The sequence below is a fragment of the Arachis ipaensis genome, chromosome B07 (genome assembly GCF_000816755.2).
Source record: "Arachis ipaensis cultivar K30076 chromosome B07, Araip1.1, whole genome shotgun sequence".
Taxonomy (NCBI): Eukaryota; Viridiplantae; Streptophyta; class Magnoliopsida; order Fabales; family Fabaceae; genus Arachis; species Arachis ipaensis.
Genome location: NC_029791.2, coordinates 120,807,357 through 120,820,551, shown reverse-complemented (window position 1 = coordinate 120,820,551; position 13,195 = coordinate 120,807,357). Strand labels below are relative to the sequence as shown.

The 13,195-nt window shown below is 38.3% G+C and overlaps 2 protein-coding genes across 2 annotated transcripts in view; one reads left to right on the top strand and one right to left on the bottom strand.

Annotated features, from left to right (window-relative positions):
- LOC107607865 (transport and Golgi organization 2 homolog) overlaps positions 1–1,286 on the top strand; it is a 2,414-nt gene extending 1,128 nt beyond the window's left edge. Inside the window, exons 3-5 of the mRNA XM_021106782.1 lie at positions 6–212; positions 629–820; positions 928–1,286. Of these exons, the coding sequence (XP_020962441.1) occupies positions 6–212; positions 629–820; positions 928–1,089 (561 nt within the window). The 3' untranslated portion in view covers positions 1,090–1,286. The remainder of the gene's footprint in view (positions 1–5; positions 213–628; positions 821–927) is intronic.
- On the bottom strand, positions 5,343–9,582 carry LOC107607864. Its single transcript, XM_016309763.1, has 3 exons — positions 8,850–9,582; positions 7,172–8,771; positions 5,343–7,116 (listed from the first exon to the last, which is right to left on the bottom strand). Exons 1-3 carry the CDS (start codon positions 9,580–9,582, stop codon positions 5,343–5,345), a joined length of 4,107 nt encoding a protein of 1,368 aa, XP_016165249.1.

The following is a 13,195-nucleotide window of genomic DNA, read 5'->3' as shown; positions in this document are numbered from 1 at the left end:
AGCAGAGTGGAAAGCATCCACAAGAATTTGCAGAAAGCCTGAAAAGAGAGGCCCACTATTACAATGGGTTCAACTTGATTGTGGCTGATATTAGCACCAAATCAATGATGTACATCTCAAATAGGCCCAAAGGACAGCCCATAACCATTCAAGAAGTTCCTTCAGGCCTCCATGTTCTCTCAAACGACAAATTAGACTCACCATGGCATAAGGTTAGTTTTATACTAAAGAAAAAGATTAGTGATATATTATAGGAAGAGTTTCAAGTGTACTGGAAACATCGGTGTTCTAGTTGTTTTAACCGTTGATCTGAATTATAAAAAATATATATAATATATATTAATTGAAATCAACGATTAAAACAATTAGAATACCGGTGTTCCTCGGTACACTTGAAATTTTTCCTATATTATATAGTCGGGGTTTAATTTAATCATTACATGGAAGACGATTCAAATCAACGAGCTATAATTCTCACCGAGACATCTCGGGTTCGAGTCTTTTTCCTAACTTAAAAAAAAAAAGTTACATTGATATAATTCTAAGAAATTATTTAGTTTTCAAAAAATATTTTCATCAAATTACATAAATATAAAAAAACATAGTAACATATATATTTTTTTTTCAGGCTAAGCGGCTTGAATCGAATTTCAAAAAAGAAATAGCTAAATATGGTAAAGAAGAAATACCTGCAAAGGAGGTAATTGAAAATGTGATGAAGGACAGAGTGAAAGCAGAGAAAAGTGTACTACCTCACATATGCTCTCTTGAGTGGGAATACAATCTTAGCTCCATCTTTGTTGAAGTAGATACTCCACTGGTAATAATAAATTAAGAATTGCACCTTCAATTTAATCCTTCAAAAGCAAATAATTTTTAGTTGACTTTGACTTGGTAAGTTTCCAATGAAATCATCATATTGTGTAGGGTTTATATGGTACTAGGAGTAGCGCTGCCTTAAGCATCAGATCAAGTGGGGAAGTGAGTTTTTATGAGCTTTATCTCGATGACAACAAGTGGAAGGAGCATGTTATTGATTTCTATATCCCTCAAAAGACCATGTGTCCAAGGCAATTCATTAAATCATAGATCATTTCTTATTTTTAAGTTCTAGCTTTCTAATTGCAAAATGTGTTTGTCCATTCTTGTATGTGGAGGTATCAATATTAGTTGATCTTTTTTCTTTCATATCTATTTAGCTGCATGCTTCAACGAGCATAAATTCTTGTGTGTAATTGTATGAATATTAAATAATGAAAACTAGCATTTTATGTATGTAATCAATCAAAAATGATCTCCACGATATCAGAATTTGGTGGGCTTCAGTTCCACTAAAATCTATTTTTTGTTTTTTGGACTTGAGTTCCACTAAAATTTATAAGGTTTTATTTTTTGGACAGGGCCAACATCTATGAGGTATTTTTGGACTAGGTTAGGTTGAAAGACCCCAAAAAAAACCCACAATCAAACAGACTACCTCGACCTGGTTCCTGTTGTAACTTGACGTGGACTTTGGATTTTTTTAAATAAATAAAATGAATACTAAATTTACACTTAAATAAACAGACTATCAAGACTTGGTTCTTGTTAATATATCTTAGGGAAAAAGATAGATAGGTTTTTGGTTTTTTAAATTTTTGACAAATACATCTCTGACAAAATTTAAATATAAAAAAGTTTCTGACTTTAATAAACGGAGGATAATTTAGTCCTTCTGTCTATTTGCCTCTCATACACCAAACGGAACTGGCTGACGTGACTGAAATGGTGTCCAGGTGTCCGTTACGGTGCCACGCTAGAAGGGGAATAAAGTTTGAAGGACAAATAAGTCCTTGACGTCATTTTGCAAATAAAGTTCGAAAGACGAATAGGTCCTTGAGAATTTAGTTCATTATACTTCTATTATGTTTCTATTATGAGAATTTAGTTTATAAAATTATGCTTGTATTTTGAAATCTAGTTAACTTGTTGTATTATGCAATTTAAATTATTTGTATTAAAATTGCAGAAATTGGACTTGTTCTGTTTCTACTTTTTTTTTCTTAAATTGTATTAGTTCAGTTTTAGTGCATTTGTGTATTATATTAGAATTTGTTAAATTTCATTAGTTCAGTTTTTATCATACCAGTGGCATTAGTTAGCATGAGTTCTGTTCTTGCCTGGTTCAGCCGAGCTATATCCTGCTTTAGCCGAGCTATAACTCGTTTCTCAGCGAGAGTTGGCCGACTTATTATCCGAATCAGGATATGCCTTGGTCACCAAATGAAACAGGAGGGGGAGCACCTGCAAAAAGCACTCCGACGATCAAGTCAGTTGATGAGAATTATGAGAAGAGTTATTATCTTAGAAAGATGACCTACCTTTTGAATTCTGATAGTTCTCTTTTATAATTAGGGAACGAGGATAACCGTTTTCCGACGTTTAAGAGGATTTAATACCCTTTCCGACGTTATTGAACAAATCATTTATAATCATAATTCGACGAAGTTAATATATCGGTTACAAGAAAATTAGCCGAGCTATAACTTTCCAGTGATGTATAACGGTCATAACACAGCCCCCAAGTTTAGCCTGGTTTAAAATGAGGCAGGTTGAGCTTTATGAATCTGAATTATAGCTCGGCGTGAGGGAGCCCCCAGATCAACGTGTCTCATTGGCTATTAAAGGAAGTTAAACTTTTATTATTTTTATTTATTTATTTATTATTATTATTATTATTTTTATTTTTTTTTTAAGAAATTGGAAAAGCCGTGATAAGTGCCATTTAATGTTAACTGTAATAAAAAAATGGTGCAATTTCCTAAGCAGGCTTGTATCCGTTGAAATGGGGTTTTAATGAAGGGTTGGGATTTATTGTGGAACTAAATGGTTTATTGAATGGATGGCTTAGAATTAATTCAAGTTACACTTACTGAAACAAAGCGTTGTGGTTTTAACTATTGCTGGTTCCAGAGACACGAAGAGAATGACTCAAAGAGGTTAGTAAAAATACTCTTTAACTTTTTAGTTACTTTCTGATTTTTCAAAAAGGAAAAATGGTTGAGAAGAAAGTGAAAGTTTTGCCTAAGGTTGATAATGATGAATCTTACGAATGGGTAGACGATGATGTTAAGATAAGAGCCTTTCTTTTTGTTGACAAGGGGAGTGTTAGTGAGGTGAATTTATCCAGGATTATTAGGCCTGGTTTTCGAATTGAGTTGCTGCCATGCAATCGCATGGATCGTGTGTTTCATAGGAAGAAAGATTTTGAAAACTTCTTTATGTATAGCGGTGTTCTTGAGGAACTCTTCATTAAACTGCCTTTCACAAAGTTTGAGTGTGATGTATTAAAACAGATGAACTGTGCACCTTCCCAAATTCATCCAAATGGGTGGGCATTTTTAAAATATTTTCAAGTTTTGATGCAGTTTCTTGAAATTGAACCAGAAATCGAACTTTTCTTTAGCCTTTTTCAAGCCAAAGGGGTCTGGAAGGGGTTTTGGGTTAATCTGAACAGCACCCCTGGATTTTCTGTTTTCAAGTTATACAAATTCTCTTTCAAAGATTTTAAGGAAATGTTTCTTAAAGTAAAAACAGTTGACGAAGAATTTCCATTTTATTTGGATGAACACCTAGGTGAGAAATTTCTGATTTATTGGTGCTGTCAACCCCAGCACATATTAGGCCCTGAGCTTATAACTCCTAGGAATGAATGTATATTAGCTTTCCTTATGGAAATGGTCAGCAAGGGTGGTTTAATATCTGTTTCACATTTGCTTCCCTGGGATGAAAATAGAGCTTCAGTCAAGAATTATTTTGGTGAGGGATCGTAAGTTATCTCAATAGATTTTGATGATGTACTTATTTATCGTACTAACTGTACTTTGTTTTTGCAGCTGGGAAGTATCCCGGGGTTTCAGCATCAAGTCTGAGGGCCCGTTTCAAAGTAAAAAATTTCGAAGGGTCTTCATCAAATCTGGAAAAAATGGAAGGTGAGGTTGAGGTTAACCAACCGCCACCGAAAAAGAAAGGCATTGTTTCAAAAAGAGGAAGTCTGAGGTAATTATCGTGGATGCAGAAGAAAAGGATAAGGCAATTCAACTTGATGAATTATCGAGTTTCACTGTGAAGCAAGAAAGACTTCATGTTTTTGAAGACGGGAGGGACGGCTCGTCTGTATGGGATAGAAATTTTTCTTTTAATGTTGTGGCAGACGAAGTTGTTCAGGCTGCTTCTGATGTGTCTCGTATTGATGAGGTTGGGGATGTGGGTATTGATCAATTCATGCAGGCGAGGCTTGCTTGCTGCACATTTTACTTAGGAATATGTAGTAGCTATGATATTTATTATGTGAGTTGTGTTTGTGCACCAGGTATTAGGGTTTCGGCTGGTCAACATAGGCCGGAGTCAGGAAAAAAAGCATAGAAAAATGCTACGGACTGCTGCAGAGAGTGATGTGCTTAAAGGGCAGTTGGAATCAAAAGAGTCTGTCCTAAGTGAGCTTAAAAAAGAACTTGACGTAGTTAAGGAAGAATTAAGGTTGGAGAAAGAAAATCATGAAAGAGATGTTGAAACTCTGAGAAAAAAGGAGAACGATTTATCTATTATGAGTGAACAGATGATTGAGGTTACTTTAAAAATGAAGAAAATGGAAGCTAGCCGAGAGGCAGAGATCTTGGACGCTTTTGCCGAGGGTTTCGAGCGTGCTGTTACCCAAGCAAAATTCATGGTGCCAGATGGGAATTTTACTGCCATGGATCCGAGTAAGGTAGTTCGGGAGGGCCATTTGGTGGATGATGAGGAGGTCGCCGAGGAAGGCGATGATAACTTAGCTGATTGAAAAAGATGTTTTTATTTTAATTATTTTGATTGTGTTTTGTTTTTGGAAGGCTTCTTCTGACACATGATATGTGAAAGCCTTGTAAGAACTGATGTTTTAGACTGTTTTGAGTATGGAATTTTTGCTGACTGCATTTATCTGTCAAATTAGGCCTTGTCTGTTCCTAATTTGTTGTTCATACCTCTGATAAAAGATGATTTGATTATGAGGCTGTATTGCTTAAACGATGTTTAACATAGTTTTTGCGCATTCGTCATCTAATGCGACTTTTAGTTTAAAGAAATAGGTCTTTTTTGCTGAGGTAACAACATTGTTATAATAGATTAAGAAATGAGCGTATTCTTGTATGGCAAAGGCGTTATTGTATAAGAATTGGGTAAAAATAGAAAGGAAACATTTATTGAATGCAGTACCTGTACAAATTCAAATCAGGTAAGCTAGCCTCATTAAAACCTCCTCGAGCAAAACCTCTCTTTGGGAAAAATCTCGGGGTAGGAAAAAGAGTACTAGCGTGCTGCTGTGTTTAACTGTAATATTGTTTTAAGGAACTGATATTCCAAGTATTGGGTAGTTTTGTCCCTTCCAATCTCTCCAGTTGATAAGCTCCTCTGCCAAGGACTTCATGTATTCTGTAAGGTCCGTCCCATGCTGCTGAGAGCTTTCCATGGGAGGAAGGTCTTCGGGCTTCTTCAGTCTTTCTTAGTACCAGGTCGCCTATATTAAAAGATCTTGGTTGTACTCTTCGGTCATGCCGCCGACCTATCCGTTGTTGTAGTGCTTGATGACGTACGGCCGCCATGCTTCGCACTTCTTCAATTAAATCAAGCTCGGATTGCCGAGCTTGTTCATGCTCTACGGCTTCTGTTCGGAAGGAGCCATGTGAGACTTCAATTGGTAGTATTGCTTCTGAACCATATACCAAACGAAATGGTGTTTCTTTAGTTGTTGAATGCACTGTAGTGTTATATCCCCACAGTATTTCGGAAATAAGCTCGGCCCATAAGCCTTTGGCATCATCAACCTTTTTTCTTAATGCTTGTAGGAGAACTTTATTTGCCGCCTCTGCTAATCCGTTTGACTGTGGATGCTCTACTGACGAAAAGTGTTGTTTTATTTGCAAATTCTGCAAAAAAGCTTTGAAATTATGGTCGGTAAACTGGCGACCATTGTCAGTGATGATATGTCGAGGCAAACCAAATCTACAAATTATGCTCTTCCATACAAAGGAGATCATTTGACTTGAAGTAATTCTTGCTAAAGGTTGAGCTTCAATCCATTTAGAAAAGTAATCATATGCAACAACTAAATATTTCACCTGTCTCGGAGCGGTGGGAAAAGGTCCGAGGATGTCAATTCCCCATTGGTTAAATGGCCAGCTTACCACTGAGTGATGCAGGTTTTCAGCTGGTATGTTAATGATCGAAGCATGCTTCTGGCAACGATCGCAGGTTCGGACCTTTTTCCTGCTGTCTTCCCATATTGTCGGCCAGTAAAAACCAGCTCGAAGAATCTTTTGCGCTAGGCTTCTCGCTCCAGAATGTATTCCGCAAATGCCTTCATGAGCTTCATCAATAACAAGGTCGGCCTCCGATCTGTCTAAACATTTCAATAGAGGTCGAGAATAACCTCGCCTATATAAATCGTTATTTAAAAGTGTAAAGAAGGATGCCTGTCTTTTAAATTTTTTCTGATCTTTGACTTCCTCTGGAATATCCCCATTTCTGAGGAACTGTATATGGGGCTTTTGCCAACTATTTTCATGGACGATGTTAAAAGTGCCGATTAGATTTATACTCGGCTTATCCAGGGTAGACTGTAAAAGTGTGGCAGTGTGTGATTGAGTGGTAGCTAGTTTAGAGAGTAAATCTGCTCTGTGATTTTGTTCCCTAGGTATATGAGTAATTTCAATCGTTGAAAAACTGCCCACAAGGTGGCTGACAATATCTAGGTATTTTAACAAGATCGGATCCTTGGTTTGAAAATACTGATTTACCTGCTGGACAACTAATAAGGAATCACAGTAGACTTTTAAATCAGTAACATGCAATTCAATTGCTAACCTGAGTCCAGCAATTAGTGCTTCGTATTCGGCCTGATTATTGCTGGCCCTAAAGGAAAATCGAAGAGAATGCTCGACGACAACTCCTTCAGGATTTTCCAAGAGTATTCCCGCTCCTGATCCTTGGGGATTTGATGCTCCGTCAACGAATAATACCCATTGCGTACTCCCTGTTTCTGGGTTTGGTCCGGTGAACTCGGCAACAAAGTCGGCCAAGTACTGGGATTTTATAGATCCTCTGGGGTTGATAGTGAATATCAAATTCCGAGAGTTTGATAGACCACTTGATTAACCTTCCAGCTAATTCGGGTTTAGCGAGTATCTGGCGTAGCGGCTGTGTAGTTCTGACGTTGATTGTGTGGCTCTGAAAGTAAGGACGGAGCCTTCTTGCAGAGAATACCAGCGCATAGGCGAGCTTTTCCAACCTCGGGTAGCGAAGCTCGGCGTTCTGCAATGACTTTCTTACAAAGTAAACTGGTTGTTGTATTTTCTGGTTTTCTGCAACAAGAACAGAACTAATTGCCATATTAGTAATTGATAAGTACAAATATAATGGCTCGCCGATCTTAGGTTTTTGTAAAACAGGTGGTTTAGAAAGAATTTCTTTTAAACTTGTAAATGCAGCTTCACAGTTTTCATCCCATTGAAAAGTTGTATTTTTCCTCAAACACTGAAAAAAGTTAGAGGATTTAGATGCCAGGCACGGCAGAAATCTCGACAACGCCGCTAATCTCCCTGTTAATCGCTGAACCTCTTTGATCGTTGTGGGACTATTCATGTCGAGGATTGCTTGACATTTTTCGGGGTTTGCCTCAATTCCTCGGCTGGTAAGTATGAAACCGAGGAATTTTCCTCCTCGTATGCCGAAGGCGCATTTTTCAGGATTAAGCCGCATGTTATAAGCTCGGATTTGGCCGAAGATTTCAGTAAGATCATCGATGTGGGAGTGGTCGGCTTTTGTCTTGGCGACCATATCGTCGACGTACACCTCAATGTTCCGACCTATTTGCCGGTCGAAGATCTTGTTCATCAGTCGTTGGTACGTCGCACCTGCGTTCTTTAAACCAAAAGGCATCACATTATAACAATAATTACCATATTCTGTTATAAAGGCTGTTTTCTCTTGGTCTGATGGATGCATAAGAATCTGGTTATAACCAGAGTATGCGTCCATAAAACTCAAGGTACCATAACCGCAGGAGTTATCTACTAAAGTATCAATGCACGGTAATGGATAAGCATCTTTAGGACAAGCTTTGTTTAGATCAGTAAAGTCGACGCACATGCGCCATTTACCATTACTTTTCTTTACCATGACAACATTGGCTAACCATGTTGTAAATCTGTTTTCTCGGATGAAATTTGCGTCGATGAGCTTCTTGGCCTCGGCCATGGATGCAAGCCTCTTCTCAGTTCCAAGGTTTTGTTTTTTCTGAGATACTGGTCGGGCGGCTGGACTTATTGCCAGTTTATGTGTGATCACAGAGGGGTCTATGCCTGGCATGTCTCCGGAGGTCCAAGTGAATAGATCGGCGTTTTGTTGTAAAAATTGGACGAGTTTTTCCTTTTCCCCATCTTTAGTGGATGTTCCCACGAAATTAAACTTCATCGGGTCGTTGGTTAATGTGACCTTTATTAGCTCTTCATTTGGCAGAGGACGGTCTTGAAAGTCAGCTCTGGGATATAATTCGGCAAGGGTTGGCTGTTCAGCATGTATAGAATTAATCCTCCGCTCACTGCTTCTTTTGATAGGCTTTAAGCTTGTGTTATAACAGTGCCGAGCTTCTTGAAGGTCACCATGAACCGTAGCCACTATATTGCCCTGCACAGAAAACTTTACACAGAGATGAATTGTGGAGACAATTGCAGCAAATCTATTTAAAAAAGGTCTTCCTAAGATTAGATTATAAGGACTAAAACAGTCGACTACAAGATATTGGATATCTCATGTCTTAGATAGTGGCTGCTCACCGAGTGTGGTTTGCAACCACACTGAACCCATAACAGGGACCTGTTCTCCTGAAAATCCAACTAAATCTCCAACAGATGGCTGCAAAATGTTAGTACTCAGTTTCATCTTTTCAAATGTAGTAAAAAATAATACATCGGCGCTGCTACCCGGGTCTAGCAGAACTTTCCGAACTATTAGGTCTCCCAACTGGATGGAGATGACCACAGGGTCATCTAAATTGCTGTCATTGCAACTAAAGTCGGAAGGGCAAAAGGTCAGCTCTGGCACGTTTTGGGCTGGTTGAGGTTTATTAGTGGTATCCCCAAGGGCCAACATGGCCCTGTAAGTGCGTTTCCTGGCCGAGCTTGTGTGTCCGCCTCCGGCGTAACCTCCCGAGATGCAATTGATGATGCCTCTGGGTTGAGCAGGGGCCTTGTCCTTTTCTCTTGATGATGTACTTATGGTGGATGGATCAGTGGTTGGACCAGTTCTTTTCTGGATATGACCTGCAATAAACTTGTCAAGATGCCCTTGTCTTGCTAGGCGTTCCAGGAGATCTTTTGCTATCACACATTCATCAGTTGTATGACCGTACTTCTGATGAAATGTGCAATATTTAGATTTGTCAGTGTTCTTTGGCTCAGGATAACTCCCAGCTTTGCGAGGAGGTTTAATCAGCTTGGAGTTCAATATTTCCTTAATAATATCATCCCTCTTTGTGTTAAACTGGGTATATGACTCGTAGCGGGGCATAGGTCTGAAACTCTTCTTGTTATCCCGAGATTTATCGTCGTCCTTGTTGACTGCCGACTTTTCAGCTCTCCGTGCCTGGCGGAGCTCTTCAATGTCAATCTGTCCCTTCGCCTTCTCCTGAAACTCGGCTAGAGTCTTTGGTTTGGCCACTGCGATGGCTTCCTAGAATTTGCCTGGACGAAGGCCGCTTTTAATGGCATGCAAGTGGACTTCAGGGTGAAGGTCGGGGATCCTCATCGCTATCTTCGTGAATCGGGTAATGTAGTCCTTCAGACTTTCTTGCGGACCTTGCTTAATGGTAGTCAGATAATCGGAATCATGCAAATATATTGCCGATGCTGCAAAGTGATCTTCGAATTGCTTCGCCAGTTCTTGGAAACGTGAGATAGAATCTGCAGGCAAAGAGCAAAACCAGTCAAGTGCAGGACCATCTAGAAAAGACGGAAAACAACGACATAAAATAGGGTCAGATGCATCGTTGACGATCATAATAGATCGAAATTTTTTGATGTGCTGCTTAGGATCTCCTAGCCCATCGTACGGAGTTAGAGTCATCGGTAAGGTGAATTGTCTGGGAAGTTGGTAATTCATGATGTCGGCTGTGAACGGTCCTGTAGAATTATCAAGCTCATCGTCCTCGCCCTCAGGTGAAGCATTGTCATTCCGAGGATCTCCATTATCATCATCATTCTGAGGCGTTTCCGAGATATGGGTCGGTTCGGATTGACGTTCATCATTTGTCTGCCGATTATTGTTGTGTTCAAGGCGAGCATTGGCTAATTGCTGAATTTGTTGCTGCATCCTTTGATTCTCATCCGCCATACGCTGATTCGCCTCAGCCATACGCTGGTTTGCTTGCTGAAGCTCGGTTACCATCCGAAGGAGCTCGGACGGGGTGGGAGGAGGTGCATCAGCCATTGACGGATGTTTGGGTATTTGGGGCCTATAAAGGTAGATATTCTAAATTTTGGCCCCACGGTGGGCGCCAAATGTTCTTGCCTGGTTCAGCCGAGCTATATCCTGCTTTAGCCGAGCTATAACTCGTTTCCCAGCGAGAGTTGGCCAACTTATTATCCGAATCAGGATATGCCTTGGTCACCAAATGAAACAGGAGGGGGAGCACCTGCAAAAAGCACTCCGACGATCAAGTCAGTTGATGAGAATTATGAGAAGAGTTATTATCTTGGAAAGATGACCTACCTTTTGAATTCTGATAGTTCTCTTTTATAATTAGGGAACGAGAATAACCATTTTCTGACGTTTAAGAGGATTTAATACCCTTTCCGATGTTATTGAACAAATCATTTATAATCATAATTCGACGAAGTTAATATATCGGTTACAAGAAAATTAGCCGAGCTATAACTTTCCAGCGATGTATAACGGTCATAACAAGTTCATTTATGCATCAAGTTAGCATTAGTTCATTTGTGCATCATTCATGTATTAAGTTAGCATTAGTGCATTTGTGTATTATATTAGAACTAGTATTTTTATCTATAGTAACATTACGAGAATAAATTTTTTTAAAAATTATAGTTCACTTTGTTCTAACAGTATAAACTATGCATGGCACAAAAGATTTATAAAATCAAACTACTTTTACAAAAAAGTCATAAGTTGACAAAAATCTTTGGCTAAGAAGACCAAGATATCTGCAGATAAAAAATTAAATAATAAGATTTTTTGTTATTATTTTTATATGAAAAAATCTAATTTTTTATTAATAATTAATTTTAACATTCGTTATCTAAAATTTAAAATAATTTAATGTGTATACTTTTACATTTAAAATATTTTAATTGTAAAAAAATATCGGATGACATTTTTGATTTGTCAAATTACTAATATAAAATATAATTATATATAGAGTAAAAATAGGAGAGAGAAATAGAAAAATGGAGAGAGGTAGATGAGAGAATTTAGGAAAGGAGTTTATTAATTTAAAAAAAAATTTTCTCTCAATTTTAATAAGAGTGTTATGTGACACATTTGATCATTAAATTAGATAGTAATATATGATACATAATATAGGTATATTTCAATTAGATAGTAATATATGATATATATAGAAGCATAATGAACTAAATTCTCAATGACCTATTTTTCCTTCGAACTTTATTTGCAAAATGACGTCAACGACTTATTTGTCCTTTGAACTTTATTCTCCTTCCAGCGTGGCACCGTAACGGACACCTGGATACCGTTTTAGTCACGTCAGCCAGTTTCGTTTGGTGTATGAGAGGCAAATAGACGGAAGGACTAAATTGTCTTCCGTTTGTTAAAGTCAGGGACTTTTTTGTATTTAAATTTTGTCAGGGATGTATTTGTCAAAAATTTAAAAAGTCAGAGATCTATCTGTCTTTTTCCCTATATCTTATTATATATCTCGTCTCTGCCATAGACGAGACATGCAAGAAATTATTAGTAATATTTTTAGTCTGCAGACGAGATTAGACAGTGCGATACTTTTGAACATATCTCGTCTATGACAAGGACGAGATACGTTCATAACAATCTTGTCTTTACTGAAGATGAGATACATGTCTAAAGAAATTTTTTTAATATTTTAATTAATACAATATACTAGTACAAATCAAACTTCTTAAAATATGTACACAATATAAAAAGGATAAATCTCCTGACAATATAAAATACAATGTAAATGACATATTAAAAGATGGAATCATGAGTCCTCTGCAGGTATATTCAAACAGCCCAACGTGTGTGACCTACCTACCTACACAAGCTACAACGCTTCTCCTAACGCTCAACAAGGTCCATCTCATTTCTAATGCGTGTGGACACTGGTCGATCCTTAACCTTCCTTCGCATAGCTGGGATGGGTCGCAACTTGGTACCATGTTATTCTAGCCACAACTTCTCATTTGCAATCGGCAGCGGTCCACCTCGTACACCTTGAATACAGACTCCATTCTGTATACAGGGTTGACATATCTACCCCACTCAATACTAGCTGCTATGCAAGACGTAATTGCAAGGCAATATGGAAAATGCAACGACTGGACACATGCCACAGTTGTCCGAGAGTTCAATCGAACACGATACGATATTTGGCTCCACTTTTCTAGTGGCTCAAGCTCCTCCACACTAAACACCTGTAATGTTCTGTCAAACTGTGTGACATGCATCTTCAATAGATCTTCTCTACTATTCTCGACTGCTACAAGGAGACACTATGTAAATTGTTAGCCACTTGCGAGTTGCACTTGTGCCTCACAACATTTTCGTATCCACTGCTACTATAACCTCTTGTAAGTGGATCGGACAATTGAGGTAATTGGCAAGTTTTTAGTACCCCTCAAAACAGTTTTAATGTACTCAGAAAAATTGATGGTCGTATGATCATATCTATGCCCCTCATCACAGTGTTGCAACCAGATGTTTTTTCTAATGCGGTTTGCTTACTCAACCAACTCTTGAGACACATTGCCTAAAGCACTCATATACCATTCCCACCCCGCCTGACTTGGTCAGTACGCTACATTTATAAGATACCATTTTTCCTCCACGGACTTAAACCAAGTCATGAAGTTGGACGCCATATGATAGATACAGTAAGCATGATAAGCCATCGACGAACGCTACCCAT

Excerpts from the sequence above, each read along its gene's own strand:
- LOC107607864 (XM_016309763.1), bottom strand. The coding sequence starts at position 9,582 with ATGCCCCGCTACGAGTCATATACCCAGTTTAACACAAAGAGGGATGAT. Across the intron at positions 8,772-8,849 it reads GTGGTTGCAAACCACACTCG|GAAGACCTTTTTTAAATAGA; the intron begins GTGAGCAGCCAC and ends ATCTAATCTTAG. Across the intron at positions 7,117-7,171 it reads AAACCCGAATTAGCTGGAAG|AGGATCTATAAAATCCCAGT; the intron begins GTTAATCAAGTG and ends TATCAACCCCAG.